Source organism: Hemiscyllium ocellatum, chromosome 31 (genome assembly GCF_020745735.1).
Source record: "Hemiscyllium ocellatum isolate sHemOce1 chromosome 31, sHemOce1.pat.X.cur, whole genome shotgun sequence".
Taxonomy (NCBI): domain Eukaryota; kingdom Metazoa; phylum Chordata; class Chondrichthyes; order Orectolobiformes; family Hemiscylliidae; genus Hemiscyllium; species Hemiscyllium ocellatum.
The window spans coordinates 5031855-5049177 of record NC_083431.1 but is presented as its reverse complement, the minus strand read 5'-3'; the positions used below and the strand labels follow the sequence as shown (position 1 = coordinate 5049177).

Here is a 17323-nt window from a genome sequence, read left to right as displayed (position 1 = left end):
GCATCCTGCTTGATTTGCCCCACATCAGAGAATATCCGTTTACTCCCTTCACTGTCACTGCAGAGTCAGCAATGTCTATTTAGACAGCACCTTCAAAACCCAGGCAACAGCCATGTACAAGAACCAGGGCAGCAGATACATGGAAACGCCACCAGCTGCAGGTTCATCTCCACGCCACTCACCCTTCTGACTTGGAAAAATATCGACATTCCTTCAGTGTTACTGGGTCAAAATTCTGGAAACCCCTCCCCCACAACAGTGTGGGCCTATCTCTGCCCCACCCCAGCCCCACAGCGATGTGGGCCTATCTCCCCCCGCTGTGATGTGAGTCTATCTCCGGTCCCCCCCCCCACCCCCACCAACGGCAGTATGGGCCTATCCCCGCCTCCCCCCTCCCCCACGGCAGTATGGGCCTATCTCCCCCTCCCCCACGGCAGTATGGGCCTATCTCCCCCTCCCCCACGGCAGTATGGGCCTATCTCCCCCTCCCCCACGGCAGTATGGGCCTATCTCCCCCTCCCCCACAGCAGTATGGGCCTATCTCCCCCTCCCCCACAGCAGTATGGGCCTATCTCCCCCTACCCCACAGCAGTGTGGGCCTATCTCCGCCTCTCCCCTACCCCACAGCAGTCTGGGACTATCTCTGCCTCCCCCCCATGCCAGTGTGTGCCTATCTCCCCCTCCCCCACGGCAGTCTGGGTCTATCTCCACCTTCCCCCTCCCCCCAACGGCAGTCTGGGCCTATCTCTGCCTTCCCCCACGGCAGTGTGGACATATCTCCGCCTCCCTCCTCCCCCACGGCAGTGTGGACCTATCTCCACCTTCCCCCTCCCCCACGGCAGTGTGGGCCTATCTCTGCTACCCCCATCCCCCATGGCAATCTGGGCCTATCTCTGTCTCCACCCCACCCCACCCCCTCCCTGGCAGTGTGGGATTATCTCTGTTCCCCCTCCCCCCACCACCTCATGCAGTGTGGGACTATCTCCATCCCCCCTGAGCTTAGTGTTCTCATCCTCCTGACAAATACCCCTGCTGCACCCAATATTTGGTCTTGAACCATTTTGCCTAATCATTAGACAACAAGCATCTTCTTTGGAACCTGTAGACAAGCATGTGCAATGAGTATAGGAGTTGGAATGTCACGTTGTGGCTGTCCAGGACATTGGTGAGGCCACTTTTAGAATACTGTGTTCTGAATACTTTGCCTTGGAAAGATGTTATGAAACCTGAAAGAGTTCAGAAAAGATTGACAAGGATGTTGCCAGAGTTGAAGGTTTTGAGCTATAGGGAGAGGCTGAATAGACCAAGGCAGTTTTCCCTGGAGAGTGAGGCTGAGGGTTGACCTTATAGAGGTTTATTAGATCATGAGTGGTATGGATAGGGTGATTAGCCAAGGTCTTTCCCCTGGGGTCGGGAAGTCCAGAACTAGAGGGCATAGTTTTAGGGTGAGAGAGGAAAGATATAAAAAAGACCTAAAGGGCAACTTTTTCACGCAGAGGGTGGTACGTGTATGGAATGAGCTGCCAGAGGAAGAGGTGGAGGCTGGTACAATTACAGCATTTGAAAAGCATCTGGATGGGTATATGAATAGGAAGGGTTTAGAGGGATATCGGCCAAATGCTGACTAATGGGACTAGATCAGTTTCGGATATCTGGTTGGCACAGATGAGTTGTTGGAAAGGTCTGTTTCTACGCTGTACATCTCTATGACAAGTGTTGATATCTGAAACATGTTTTTAAATTTCCTAAATATTTAGATGCATTTAAGTGAAGAGATGGTGTGATATGCATTTCTTTGTTTTATCGGGTTGTCGGTGACAGTGAGATTTGCACAATTACTTCTCATCCCCAGTTCACTTTATAACCAGTACCTTGTTTGATCATTTCAAGCTGAGTCTGCAGCAGAGAATCGGGCCATTTGGTATTTCTACTCCATACAAGTATCCTCCTTCTACCTTTCTCCATCTCACCATGTCACCAGGTCCATCTGTTTCTGTCTCCCTCGTGTTTACCCATATTCTCTTTAAATGTATTTATACTATTCATCTCGACCATTCCCTGTAGGGGAGGGTTCCACGTTCTTGCCACTCTGAGGAAAGACATTTCTCTTGAATCTCTGATTGGTTTTATTAGTGATTGTCTTAGACTGATAGTTCCCTGTTTTTGGTGTCTCCTGCAAGTTAGGAGCATTTTCTCCAGACCTGCTCTGTAAAATCCTTCATAATTTTACAGACCTGTACCAGATCATGCGTAAGCCTTCTCTTTTCAATCTGTTAGATAGCAACTTAGGAGCAGGAGTACACTGTTTAGTCCTTGGAGCTACTACACCGATCAGTAAGATCATGGAAAGTCTCAAGTTCACCTTTCTATCTGCCAGCATAAACCTAGACTCCCTTTGTCTATCAAAAATCTATGCAACTCAGCCTACATTACACTCAGTGGCCCCGCCTAGCCTTAACTCCTTGCTGCAGAAGGGAATACAATAGATTGAAAAAAATTCTCATTTAAAAGAAAGATCTTTTTATTCTTAAAATAGACCCTCTCCGCAAGAGAAAACCTCCTGCAGATATCCATCTGATACAATCTTCTCAAGATCTTGTATTTGTCAGTGAGATCATCTTGCATTCATCTGAACTCCAGAGGATATAAAGCAAACCTGCTCAATCTTGATCTGATCATGTTACCGGGCGGCATGGTGGCACAGTGGTTAGCACTGCTGCCTCACAGCGCCAGAGACCCGGGTTCAATTCCCACCTCAGGTGACTGACTGTGCGGAGTTTGCACGTGTCTGCGTGGGTTTCCTCCGGGTGCTCTGTATGTGCGGGGTCAGGTGAATTGGCCATGCTAAATTGTCCGTAGTGTTAGGTAGGGGGTAAATGTAGGGGTATGGGTGGGTTGCGCTTTGGCGGGTCGGTGTGGACTTGTTGGGCCGAAGGGCCTGTTTCCACACTGTAAGTAATCTAATCTAATCTAATCTAATCTACCCTCGGGAATGTTTTACAGTTTCACTGGTTCTATTTAATATTGTGGTTTTACTGAGAGTGGGGTTTGTTTTCACAGGGGACACAGTGCTGCGACGTCCAGTTTCCGAGTGGAATATCACCGAAATGCGCAGCGACCTGAACTTGGTGACAGTCTACCTCATGACTTCAGCCTTCGAGGAAAGTCCAGAGCAGAGGCTGAACTCCCAGGTGACCAAGACCCACCTCCTCAGCCTGTCATCACTCAGCTACCAGCGGCAGAGCAACAAAATGGAGGAGGTAACTGCATGGGAACCCGGGTACCCTGTCGGGGGAATGGGTAATCCTGAGGAGTTGGGGGAGAAAGGGTAATCCGTGCAGACATGGGATGGGAGAGAGGTAATCTTTTGAGTAGTTAGCCAACCCTGACATGGGGTGGGTCAGGAGGTGATCCTGCTTCAGAAGATTAAATCTTCTAATTTCGGGTCAATGTTTAAACCCCCTTGAGGCTACACATTGTGGAAGGAATTGATTCAATGTGAAGTCAGAAAGGAGGAAACACCAAACAAGTTGGCTACTATCAGTCACAGATAAAATGCTGGAATCCATTATTAAAGAGGTTATAACAGGGCATTTATAAATCTCAGTGAAACTGGGCAGTGAACATGGTTTTGTGAAAGGGAAATCATAGAATCCCTGCAGTGTGGAAAGAGGCCATCCGGCCCATTCAGTCTGCACCTACCCTCCAAAAAGCATCCCATCCAGACCTAGCCTCTAACCCAACATTTCTCATTGCTAATCCACCTAGCCAGCACATCCCTGAACCCGATGGGGAAAGTTAGCATGGCTAATCTCGGAAGAATAGAAGAACAGTGTACTATTGACAGTGACGATGACTGCAGAACCCTGAGGCACAGTGGGACCTGGGAGTACAGGCACATGAAACAAAACATTAGGGTGGAAGTTTTCCAATGGCAATTATGCTTCATTTAAAGTTATTTAATTCAGTTGTGAATTTCAGGAATGGAACCACAAGTGTAAATGAGGACTTCATGAGATTAGGAAGGCAAGTGGAATGTTGTTGTTTATTACAAGAGGAATAGGATATAAAAGTAGGCATGTTCCACTACATGGAACATTGGTGGAACCTTATCTGGAATACTTTATATATTTTTGATCTCCTTAATTAAAAATGGTTATAATTGTTTCTAAGAAAAGATGCACTAGATTAATTGCTGTGATGAGGGGGTTATCCTGTGAGGAAACATTTGTCAGGTTGCATCTGTATCCTTTGGAATTTAGAAGAATGAGAAATCATGTTGAAGTACATAAGGTCCTGAAGGGAACGTGACAGGTGGGTGCTGAAAGGAACAGTTCTTAAGGATTGGAGGGTCGCTAATGTAACTCCACTGTTAAAAAGTGAGAAAACATGGAATTATAGACCAATAATCCTGACATTAGTAGTGGGCAATTCATTGTCAAGGATATTATGGTAGGACATTTTTAAAAAAGTGATAGAATCAGACATAGTCAGCATAGATTTACAAAGGCAATCAATACTTGGACAAATCTACTGGAATTCTTCAAGGGTGTAACTAGGAGAGTTGATCAGTGGAAGCAGTTTGTTTGGACTTTGGGAAGGCTTCCAACAAAAGTTCCATGTAAGAGATTCATGTCTAAAATGAAAGTGCATGGGATTCAGGTGGTGCATTGTGATGGATAGAAAATTGGTTCGCAGACAGGGAAACAACAGGTAGTCCTTGTGCACCAGTCACTGAAAGTAAGTGCGCAGATGCAGCAGGCAGTTAAAAAAACTGCAAACTGTATGTTGGCTAAGAGGATTCACGTACAGGAAAAAGATGTCTTGCTGCAATTATGCAGGACCTTTGTGAGACCACACCTGGAATACTGTGTGCAGTTTTGGTCTCCTTATCTGAGCTCTTGCTATGGAAGGAGTGCAGCGAAGGTTTACCAAACGTGATTGAGTTGGTTAAGATTGTATTCACTAGAGTTCAGAAGAAAGAGGGAGGATATCGTAGAAGCCTATAAAATTCTAACAAGACTAAACAGGTTAGGTGCAGGAAAGATGTTCCTGATGGTTTGGAAGTCCAGAATCTGGGCACAGTTCAAGAATACAGAGTAAATCTTTTAGGACTGGGATGGAGAGAAATTGCTTTATCCAGAGAATGGTGAGCCTGAGGAATTCACTACGTCAGAAAGTGTTTGAGGCTAAACCATTGTGTATTTTCAAAAAAGAAGGTAGGTAAGGCTCTCTTGACTGTAGGGATGAAGGGATAAGGGAGGAGCGATTGAGCTGTATCAGCCATGATCATACAGGATGTTGGAGCAGGTTAGAGGGGTCAAATGGCCTGCTCCTGCTCCTGATTTGTATGTTTTCAATGTGCTCCTTTTGGTCCCTGATGCTTTATTCCCTGGCACTGCTTGCACTTATCCTGACTGCGTTGGAACTGAATACCCTCAGGGTGACTGTACTTGAATAGTTTTGAGGTGCTGGGTGGGTGTGTTAGTGTCTGTATGCTGGTGTGACAGTGTTTTATTTGGACAGGAAGGATTAGTGAAGGAGGAAAGAAGTTACACCCACAAGCTGTGCCTCATTGATCTGAGAGCATCATGGACACCAACCAACCGCAATGTCGCATTTGGCCTCTATGATGGCTACAAGAAAGCTGCTGTACTGAAGCGTAACCTGTCGACTGAGGCACTGAAAGGGTTAAAGGTCGATACTGACCTGCAGACCAAAAAACCAAAGCGTTCGCCGCTGGTCATGCCTGTCCTGAAACCTGAGGACGAAAAGCCAGAGAGGAAATCACTGGAAGGTAAGAGAGCTGAATGGTCAGGGGATGCAGTACCTGTGGGGTAGAGTTGAGGAACTGCAAGAGGAAAAAAGACCCAAATGGGAATTGTGTACCTATCCCATAGCAGTAGTTAGGATGAGGGGCAGAAACTACTTCAGGAGATAGAAAAGGCAGGTAAGAAAAAGGCTCTATTACAGTCATCATGGGGGGGGGACTTCAATGTGCAGGTGTACTGGGAAAATCAGGTTGGTAGCTAATCTCAAAAGGAATTTGTGGAATTTCTACAAGGTAACTGTTTTTGGAGCAGCTTGTGGTAGAGCCCACGAGGGAACAGGCAATGCTGGATTTAATGATATGTAATGAGGCAGGCTTGATTAGGGAGCTGAAAGTGAAGGAACCCCTAGGGGGCAGTGACCGTAATGTGATAGATTTCACCCTGCAGTTTGAGAGGGAGACGCTGAAATCAGATGTAATAGTATTACATAAAATTCTCTGCCGCTCCCACCAACAGCTCCTAATACATAAAGCCATCATCCCTGAAAGCAATCTCACCTCCTAGTCAGAAGGCCATGACACTGGAAATCCAACTCTACGTTAGACTCTCCCAACATACTATTGAGGGAATGTCAGGGGTGTGCTGCCTTTCAGATGATCTGACATCCTGCCTTCCCCTGTTAGTTAGATGTGAAAGATCCCAAGGTCAGTAGATCCTCCCAGTGACTTGGCTGATATTTTTTCTATAACAGAAAAAAAAGATTTGCTGTTTGTGGAAGCTTGCCATTTTTCTCACATCATGACATTTCCAAAGTACTTCATCAGTTGTAAGAGCTTTCAAATATCTGAGATTATGAGGAGCTTCCCTTTCATGTTCTGAAGCGTCCCTCATGATTTCTTGTCCGTCTCTCCCTCAGGTGCCTCGATGTTGCAGAAACTGATTGAGGAGACAGACAGGTTTGTTGTTTTCACAGAGGAAGATTCCGGAATGTGTGACCAGTTGTATGGGAGCGCAGCGTGTCAGACAGACGATGTGATCAACCGGAACTGGCTGATTGAGCTGGTGAACTCTCAGGTAAACAGCAATCAGCAGATGTGCAAATAAGAGTGGCTCCCTGAAGCACACTCCCCAACGTTAGAGACAAAATAACTCCCTGCTGCTGCCGGTTAGAACAGCAGCTCCCCAGCATTGATCAAATGAAAAAATGTACTCTTAACACTCCACTCAAAAAACAACAAATGCTGGTGATCACAGCGGGTCAGACAGCATCCATGGAGAAAGAGCAAGCTAATGTTTCAAGCTGAGATGACTGTTTTTGTCAGAGGTTAAATCTCTGATGAACAGTCATCTCGACTCAAAACATTACCTTGCTCTCTCTCCACGGATGCTGTCTGACCCACTGTGATCACCAGCATTTTTTGCTTTCGGTACAGATTCCAGCACTTTCAGTAATTTGCTGTTACTGAGCTCAGGGTGTTGCTCTCTGTCATCTCCCATTCTCCCTCTCTCCTTACCCCACTGCTCTAACTGATGAAGGGCGTATGTCCAAAATGTCACTCTCCTGCTCCTCTGATGCTGCCTCACCTATTGTGCTTTTCCAGCATCACACTTTTCAACCACTGCCCTGTCTCTCTCCCTCATCCCTCTGTCTTACTACTTAGTCCTTCCCTCCCTGTCTCCTCATAACTGCCCACTCGCTCCTTTCCTGCCCTGTCTCCTCCTCTTCATTCTTCTCATCCTCTTGTGCTACCTGTCCTCTGACTCTTCTCTCTTTCTGACACTCTCCCTTCCATCCCTCTCATGTAAAAATAAACACTTTTCCCACTTTCCTCTCCTTCATCTCCCTAACTCCCACTTGTCCAAGTATCTCTCTGTAAATCCCTCCCTCCCCACCTCTCCTTCCCCTCTCTCACAGCTTGTTCTGCCTGCCCCCGACTCCACGCTTTCTCAGCCTTCTGTCTCTCTCCCTACCCCACCTTCCCTCTCTCTCACCTCTTACTTTCATTCCTCCAACTCTCTCCTTAACCCCCATCTCTCTGTCTTTCTCACTCCTCTCGCTCACTCTGCCTGCCGCCTGACGCCTCGCTCTCTCTCTGCCCCTGCCACCAGGTGATGTTACGTGGTGCAGAGACAGTGGGCTGCGTTTTTGTCAGTGCCACCAAGGCTCAGCTGCTGCAGTGCCTACACCACCCTGCCTGGTACAGCGACACCCTCAAGCAGAAGACCACCTGGACATGTTTGCTGGATGGTATGCAGTACTTTGCCACCATGGAAACCAACCCTGCGGAGAAGGAGGAGTGTCAGCTGTGGTTAGAGGTGAATGAATGAATTATTTATTGTCAATGGCGTTGTACAATGAATAATAAAGTACAGTGAAAAGCTTCAACAGTTGCCATGGTCCAGCGCCATTTTGAATAGCTTAAGAATAAAAAGGATGAAAGATATAATTGAAAGAGAGCCATGAGCTGGCTCACCAAAGACAGCTGCATCACCACCCTCCTTCACTGCCTCGCTACCACTTTCACCACACCCACCAACATAGGAGTCATGCTCTGTAGGTGCCATCTCTTTGCCACTGAGCCCACCTTGCCAGTGCCAGATTCCGCGCTGAACTCGCACTCATCCCGCGACCAAGAGTTCCTGGCTCCGGGCATACCGTGCCACCGCCGAGCCAACAGCAGAAGTCTCTGCTCTGGATTTAGAGCAATCAGGAGTCCCTGGCTCCGCTGCCAGACCAGTGCTGGCGCCGCCATCTTGATAAGGGGTCCACTGTGGCCACCATGTCCAATTGCTGAGGTCTGCTGCTGCCTCCGGCCACCAGGAGGAGCCACCATTCTGTGCATAGCCTGCTCATGCTGCCACGCTGACTAATCTACTGCAGAAAGCTTCAAAGAAAAGAAAAAGAGCAGGAGTAAAAAGAAAGGAAAAAACGAAGAAAGAAAGCACGCAAGAGTGGTGAGGTTAGACGTTTCCAGGATCAGTTTTTTTCAGCTCCTTACCCCTTTTCCAAGCTCAGGGGCACCAGTCCTTCATCTTCACCTAAGCTCCAAAAGTCCCACAGAAACATATCTTCCTGTAAGATGATCCATAAAAGCCAATCTCTTTGACCAAGTTTCAGGTCACATTCTAAGATCTTATTATGTACTCGGTGTCAGATTTAACTCTCACAGAGTGCGTTGAGAATTTACTATTTAAAGTTCTTGTTGTGCACTGTCCGAGTGCTGAAGGTTCAAACCTGTATACTCTCCGGGAATGTTGAACAGCAGCTGAATGACAAAGGCATCACAAAAAATAGCCCAGGCAGGATGCTCTTGGGACAAAGGGACAGTCAATCATCTCTCCTTTAATTAATTCTTAGGACATGGGTATCATAGGAGTAGTTCATTCTTCATGAATTACCCCTGAACGTGTTCAGTGCGGTTCAGGTTCTGACACTGTCTTATGCCCCATCAGGTCAAGAACATCGAAGAACATCGGTCACGGAACCTAGACTCGGTGGCAGAGCTGATGGAGAGTGGGCAGGCTGTGGGGGGAATGGTCAGCACCACCACAGGTAAGAGGAGCCAATCGAGAGAGGCAGGACCTGGAGTGCATAGGTGAGCGCTGAGGGAGCGCCACACTGTCAGAGGGTCAGTGCTGAAGGAGCGCCGCACTGTCGGAAGGTCAGTGCTGAGGGAGCGCCGCACTGTCGGAGGGTCAGTGCTGAGGGAGCGCTGCACTGTCGGAGAGTCAGTGCTGAAGGAGTGCTGCACTGTCGGAGGGTCAGCGCTGAGGGAGTGCCCCACTGTTGGAGGGTGAACGCTGAGGGAGCGCCGCACTGTTGGAGGGTCAGTGCTGAGGGAGCGCCGCACTGTTGGAGGGTCAGTGCTGAGGGAGCGCCGCACTGTTGGAGAGTCAGTGCTGAGGGAGCGCCGCACTGTCAGAGGGTCAGTGCTGAGGGAGCGCCGCACTGTTGGAGGGTCAGTGCTGAGGGAGCGCCGCACTGTTGGAGGGTCAGATTCAAACAGTGGAGAGAACTTCACGGTATCTAACTCTGTGTTGTCCCTGTCCCGGGAGTGTTTAATGGGGGACGGTGTAGAGGGAGCTTTACTCTGTATCGAACCCCATGCTGTCCCTGTCCTGGCAGTGTTTAATGTGGGACGGTGTAGAGGGAGCTTTACTCTGTATCGAACCCCATGCTGTCCCTGTCCTAGCAGTGTTTAGTGGGGGACGGTGTAGAGGGAGCTTTACTCTGTATCTAACCCCATGCTGTCCCTGTCCTGGCAGTGTTTAATGGGGGATGGTGTAGAGGGAGCTTTACTCTGTATCTAACCCCGTGCTGTCCCTATCCCTGTCCCAGGAGTGTTTCATGGGGAATGGTGTAGAGGGAGCTTTACTGTGTATCTAACCGTGTGCTGTCCCTGTCCTGGGAGTGTTGACACCGAGTTACGTTGCCCTGGCAGGTACTGAAAGCTGTGGAGAAGATGCTGAATGAGATGTCAGAGGGGATGGTTAGTGCATGTTCTGATTGATAATGTTTCACTTGCCTGTGTGCAGACTGGAATCTTCCAGCCCAGTGCCATCAGACGCAGCAGGTTCAGCGGATCATCTCTCGCTGCAGTTGCCGAATGTATTACGTCAGTTACAGCCACGATATCGAGCCGGAGTTGGCAACCCAGATCAAACCACCTGAAATTCAGGAGGACCAGAAAGAGGATCTGCTGAAGAAGCAAAATGGTGGGTGTGAGAGTTGGAGGCGTGGCACAGTGCTGATAAAGCTGGACAGAGGACTGTGACTAGACAGCATGGTCAGTGTGAGGCAAGTTCAGGAATTAGTAAAGAAAATATTTCTCTCCTGCCCATTCCCCGTTGATTTGTACTCCAGTCGGAACTCCGTGCAGGACAATATAAAGTAGCCGTTTGTAAATACAGGAAATGTTCATATGTTGGATCTTTAAAATTATGGGATTGGCTTAATAAGTATTAATGTTTGAAAGTTGGATGTTCGTAAAATGGGTCTCCTGGTGATCTCCTTGAGAGTGGGGCATGCGTGATCACTTTATAGAACTGTCCCCTCCTGCTTTGCAAATAGGAACCTTCAGTCAGAGACACAAGAGGGGTGGCAGAGTGGGCCAGTAATCCAGAACTCCACTCGAATGTTCTGGAAATGTGGGTGGAATTCCACCACAGCAGATGGTCGAATTCGAATTAAGTAAGAATCTCGAGTTAAATGTTGATTGTTGTAAAATCTCCTTTTAGGTTCAGTAATCTCCTTTAGGGAATGAGAAGTACCATCTTACCCATATATCACCCCGGACCCACAACAGTGTGGTTGCTCTTAACCACCCTTTCGACAATTATTGCTGACGCAGAAGTATCTACATCCCTTGACTGAATTTTTAAAAAGTCAGTCCTTCCAATGTGATACTGTTTCATGTTTGCCTCTTTTTATATTGAATGCAATTTAGGTGCTGTGGACACCTTCACCCTGATCCATCATGACCTTGAGATATCCACCAATCCAGTCCAGTACGCCATGATCTTAGACATTGTCAACAATTTACTGCTGCTCGTTGAACCAAAACGGAAGGTACATTGACCACTCTCCAGGATCGTCCTGGAGAGAGAGAGCGAGAGCGAGAGAGAGTATGTGTGTGTGTGTGTGCGCGCATGCGCGCGCACTCCAGGATCATCCTGGAGAAAGAGTGTGTGTGTGTGTGTGTGTACACGCACACGCGCTCCAGGATCATCCTGGAGAAAGAGAGAGAGAGAGAGTGTGTGTGTGTGTGTGTGTGTGTGTGTGTGTGTGTGAGAGAGAGAGAGAGAGTGTGAGTGAGTGAGAGAGAGAGACACTGACTGCAGAGATTGATTATTCTCCAGCATTGTCCTGGAGAGTGTGGGTATGTTTGTGTATGTGTATACGCATGTGCGCACATTTGTTTGTTTGTTCCTGTAGTGTGTGTGTTTGTTCATGATTTTAACTCTTGGGGTATGTGTGAGTACCCAGAATAAAACGTGGTGTGTTTGTCAGGTTTGGGAAGACACACAAGTGTGCAGTGTAAGTCCCAGAGAGCACTGTTGGCTGATAACTGTGAAAGTGAATGTAAAGTTAGATGTTACAGAATTCATAGAAACTTAAAGAACTGCAAGTCGGAGAATCATAGAGATGTACAGCTTGGAAACAGACCCTTCAATCCAGCTTGTCCATGCCGACCAGATATCCCACCCCAATCTAGTCCCACCTGCCAGCACCCGGCCCATATCCCTCCAAACCCTTCCTATTCATATACCCATCCAGATACCTTTTAAATGTTGCAATTGTACCAGCCTCCACCACTTCCTCTGGCAGCTCATTCTATACAGGTACCACCCTCTGCATGAAAAGGTTGCCCCTTAGGTCTCTTTTATATCTTTCCCCTCTCACCCTAAACCTATGCCCTCTAGTTCTGGACTCCCCCACCCCAAGGAAAAGACTGTCTATTTACCCTATCCATGCCCCTCATGATTTTATAAACCTCTAGTTTCGGACGCTCCAAGGAAAACAGCCCCAGCCTATTCAACTTCTCCCTGTAGCTCAAATCCTCCAACCCTGGCAACATCCTTGTAAATCTTTTCTGAACCCTTTCAAGTATCACAACATCTTTCCAATAGGAAGGAGACCAGAATTGCACGCAGTATTCCAACAGTGGCCTAACCAATGTCCTGTACAGCCACAACATGACTTCCCAACTCCTGTAGTCAATACTCTGACCAATAAAGGAAAGCATACCAAACACCTTCTTCACTATTCTATCCATCTGCAACTCTACTTCCAAGGAGCTATGAACCTGCACTCCAAGATCTCTTTGTTCAGCAACACTCCCTTGGACCTTACCATTAAGTGTATAAGTCCTGCTAAGATTTGCTTTCCCAAAATGCAGCACCTTTCATTTATTTAAATTAAACTCCATCTGTCACTCCTCAGCCCATTGGCCCATCTGATCAAGATCCTGTTGTAATCTGAGGTAACCTTGTTTGCTGTCCACTACACCTCCAATGTTGGTATCATCTGCATACTTACTAATTGTATCTCTTAGGTTCACATCCAAATCATTAATATAAGTGATAAAAAGTAATAGACCCAGCACCGATCCTTGTGGCACTCCACTGGTCACAGGACTCCACTCTGAAAAACATCGCTCCACCACCACGCTCTACCTTTTATCTTTAAGGCCTGTTCTGTATCCAAATGGCTAGTTCTCCCTGTATTCCATGAGATCTAACCTTGCTAACCAGCCTTCCTTGTTGAATGTCTTACTGAAGTCCATATAGATCACATCTACCGCTCCACCCTCATCAATCCTCTTTGTTACTTCAAAAAACTCAATCAAGTTTGTGAGACATGATTTCCCATGCACAAAGCCATGTTGACTATCCCTAATCAGTCCTTGCCTTTCCAAATACATGTACATCCTGTCCCTCAGGATTCTCTCCAACAACTTGCCCACCACCGAGGTCAGGCTCACTGGTCTATATTTCCCTGGCTTGTCCTTACCACCCTTCTTAAACAGTGGCACCACGTTTGCCAACCTCCAGTCTTCCGGCACCTCACCTGTGACTATCGATGATACAAATATCTCAGCAAGAGGCCCAGCAATCACTTCTCTAGCTTCCCACAGAGTTCTCGGGTAAACCTGATCAGGTCCTGGGGATTTATCCACTTTTATGCGTTTCACTACATCTAGCACTTCCTCCTCTGTAATCTGGACATTTTTCAATATGTCACCATCTATTTCCCTACATTCTACATCTCCCATGTCCTTTTCCACAGTAAACACTGATGCAAAATACTCGTTCAGTACCTCCCCAATCTCCTGCGGCCCCACACAAAGGCTGCCTTGCTGATCTTTGAGGGGCCCTATTCTCTCTCTAGTTACCCTTTTGTCCTTAATGTATTTGTAAAAACCCTTTGGATTCTCCTTAACCCTATTTGCCAAAGCTGTCTCATACCCATTTTTGCCCTCCTGATTTCTCTCTTAAGATTTCACTCGATCTATCCTGTCTATACCTAACATATGCTTCCTTCTTTTTCTTAACCAAACCCTCAATTTCTTTTGTCATCCAGCATTCCCTATACCTACCAGCCTTTCTTTTCACCCTGACAGGAATATACTTTCTCTGGGTTCTTGTTATCTCATTTCTGAAGGCTTCCCATTTCTGAAGCCTTTCTCCAATTTAGAACTTCAACTTTTAGATCTGGCCTATCCTTTTCCATCACTATTTTAAATCTAATAGAATTTTGGTCGCTGGCCCCAAAGTGCTCCCCCACTGACACCTCAGTCACCTGCCCTGCCTTATTTCCCAAGAGTAGGTCAAGCTATCTCTAGTAGGTACATCCACATACTGAATCAGAAAATTATCTTGTACCCACTTAACAAACTCCTCTCCATCTAAACCTTTAACACTATGACAGACCCAGTTGATGTTTGGAAAGTTAAAATCCCCTATCATAACCACCCTATTATTCTTACAGATAACTGAGATCTCCTTCCAAATGTGTTTCTCAATTTCCTGCTGATTATTAGGGATGCTATAAATCAGATGCAGAAAACGGAATTTGCTAGAAAAGCTCAGCATGTCTGACAGCATCTATGGAGAGAAATGAGAGTTAACCTTTCCGGTTCAGTGACCTTTCTTTAGAACTGATGGTAGCGAGGAAAAGGTTGGGGGGAAGGAATAAATGGTAGGTGGAGATAGAGAGATTTCTCTTTGGGATCTATCTCCACCTATCGTTTACTCCGTATTCCATATCCCCCCTATAAAAGCCACCCTTTTCAGTCTGTGTGTCGGACTGTACCCCAGTGAGGGTCAGTGTGTGTGGGACTGTACCCCAGTGAGGGTCAGTGTGTGGGTGGGACTGTACCCCAGTGAGGGTCAGTGTGTGTGTGGGACTGTACCCCAGTGAGGGTCAGTGTGTGCAGGACTGTATCCCAGTGAGAGTCAGTGTGTGTGTGGGACTGTATCCCAGTGAGAGTCAGTGTGTGTGTGGGACTGTACTCCAGTGAGGGTCAGTGTGTGTGTGGGACTGTACTCCAGTGAGGGTCAGTGTGTGTGTGGGACTGTACTCCAGTGAGGGTCAGTGTGTGTGTGTGACTGTACCCCAGTGAGGGTCAGTGTGTGTGTGGGACTGTACTCCAGTGAGGGTCAGTGTGTGTGTGTGACTGTTCCCCAGTGAGGGTCAGTGTGTGTGGGACCCTGTAACTTACCGACAGTCAGTGTGAAGTGGGTGGAGATATATCCCTGTGATCACCAGGTTTGATATGTCCTTTTTGGGTTTTCAGGAGCACAGTGAGCGGAAACAGCGAGTCCGGTTTCAGCTGGAAATCTCCAGCAATCCCGAGGAGCAGAGGAATAGCATCCTGCACCTTCAGGATGCAGTGAGGGAGCACGTGACGCGGATACGTCAACTTGAGAAACAAATCTACCTGATCATGAAGGTAACGAGCTGTTTGTTTGCCGAGTATAGTCTTCAGCAATAAATACCTGTGCCACTTCCAACTCGCCATCTCCAAGTCTTTAGCAACTTTGACAGTGAAAATCCACAAGGTCTTTTACATGGCATTATCAGATGAAATTTAACATTATGTCACGCAATGAGACATTTTGTGATTGAGACGGATGACCAAACATTTGGTCAAAGATGCAAACGTAAGGCAGTGTTCTAAAAGAGGAGAGATGGGTGGGGAGTCGGAGAGGATTCAGAAAGAAAGAAAATAAGGGCTAATGAACCAATGGAGGCAACCAGTTTTTCTTAAAGGCGGTTCCTGATGTGAAATACACTGCCTGAAGATGGAAGGTGATGGCCTAATGTCTGAAGGTGTAATCCAGACAGCCAGCTTATTGTGTTGGAACCTGGAGGCAGGTAACATACTGCAGCAGATGGTCAAATTTAAATTCAATCAAAACATCCAAAATTGAAAGCATAATGACAACCTGACTGCTGGAAAGCAACAGAGTCAACATAACTCACAATGAGTTTCTGCAACTTGTTTTTAACAGTGCCGCAGATCCTTCCAAGGTCCTTAGAACAGACCTTTTCTAACTTTAATTCACAATCAAGAATAAAGTAAATAAAAAGATGGGATCTTAACAGATCCTCAGCGCTGACCCTTCGACAGCGCGGCACTCCCTCAGCACTGACCCTCTGACAGTGCAGCACTCCCTCAGCACTGACCCTCTGACAGTGCAGCACGCCCTCAGCACTGACCCTCCGACAGTGCGGCACTCCCTCAGCACTGACCCTCTGACAGTGTGGCGCTCCCTCAGCACTGACCCTCTGACAGTGCAGCACTCCCTCAGTACTGACCCTCCGACAGTGCGGCACTCTCTCAGCACTGACCCTCCGACAGTGCGGCACTCCCTCAGCACTGACCCTCTGACAGCGTGGCACTCCCTCAGCACTGACCCTCCGACAGTGCGGCGCTCCCTCAGCACTGACCCTCCGACAGTGCGGCGCTCCCTCAGCACTGACCCTCCGACAGTGCGGCGCTCCCTCAGCGCTGACCCTCCAACAGTGCGGCACTCCCTCAGCACTGACCTTCTGACAGTGCGGCGCTCCCTCAGTGCTGCTTTGGGTATCATTCTGGATTTTGTGCTCAAATCTCTATAATGGGAGATAAATCTATGATCTTGTGACCTGGTGTAGCTTACTAAGCTGTAATTCACTATTTTACTCAGCTCTGTGAAGAGACATTATCATCCATGAGGACTATAATTTGTTCTGTTTTAGTCCTTACAGGATGACATCAGGAGCACTGCGCTTTTGAAACAGAGTCACGATTTGCAGGTGCGGCTGAACCAGGAGAAGGCAGATCTTGGGGCCAAGAGTGAGGAGCTCAACATCCTCATCAGGCAAGTATTGAGAGCTCTCTCACTGCCGAATTTAACTTGGTGCGTGCACATACGTAACCCATCACGCAGTCAATTTACACTAACCCATGAACTCGTCCCTTTACACCGCCCTGTTCCGCTGACCCTCTGACACCAATCCGCTGTACTAACAATGTATCGGTCAGTGCTGGCCTTCAGATCTCCAATTGTCTCATTCCCTCTCCTACAGTCTCAACAGTGTTTTTGGCGAAAGAGAGTTAAGGATGTGCACCTCACTTCAAATGAACACATGCTTCCTGACCTCACTCCTGAACAGCTGCCTTGAATTTTAGAGTCCTGCCCCCCCTTAGTTCTCGATCCTCCTCCCTTCCTCTAAAACCAGAGGAAATAATTTCCCCTGACTCAATTAAATGCTTTAATTAACCACATCATAGAATCATACAGTAAAGAAGAGGCCTTTGTCCCATCCAGTCCGTACTGCCAAAGCCAGACTGAACCTGTACCAGTCTCCCCTTTGCCAGTGGGCTATGCCACAGTCCCCTGCATTGAGCTGATTAGCCCTATCTCCTGTATTTATTGTATGAGCCTGTCACAACATTGAAATTGACAAAATCAAGATGGTCTCATTTACAGAAACACCATTAAAAGAATAAATTTCTTTGCCCATGTTGAAACAATTCTAAATTGCCTCAGGGAATCCCAAA

General features: G+C 47.4%; 1 protein-coding gene across 3 annotated transcripts in view; it reads left to right on the top strand.

Moving 5' to 3' along the window:
* LOC132830576 (bridge-like lipid transfer protein family member 2) overlaps positions 1-17323 on the top strand; it is a 71989-nt gene that overhangs the window by 43503 nt on the left and 11163 nt on the right. For all 3 annotated transcript variants that reach the window (XM_060848401.1, XM_060848400.1, XM_060848402.1), the window contains 9 exons: positions 3061-3260; positions 5527-5797; positions 6688-6845; positions 7881-8087; positions 9225-9324; positions 10308-10487; positions 11219-11340; positions 15071-15226; positions 16519-16640. In XM_060848401.1, coding sequence (XP_060704384.1) covers positions 3061-3260; positions 5527-5797; positions 6688-6845; positions 7881-8087; positions 9225-9324; positions 10308-10487; positions 11219-11340; positions 15071-15226; positions 16519-16640 — 1516 coding nt within the window. The remainder of the gene's footprint in view (positions 1-3060; positions 3261-5526; positions 5798-6687; positions 6846-7880; positions 8088-9224; positions 9325-10307; positions 10488-11218; positions 11341-15070; positions 15227-16518; positions 16641-17323) is intronic.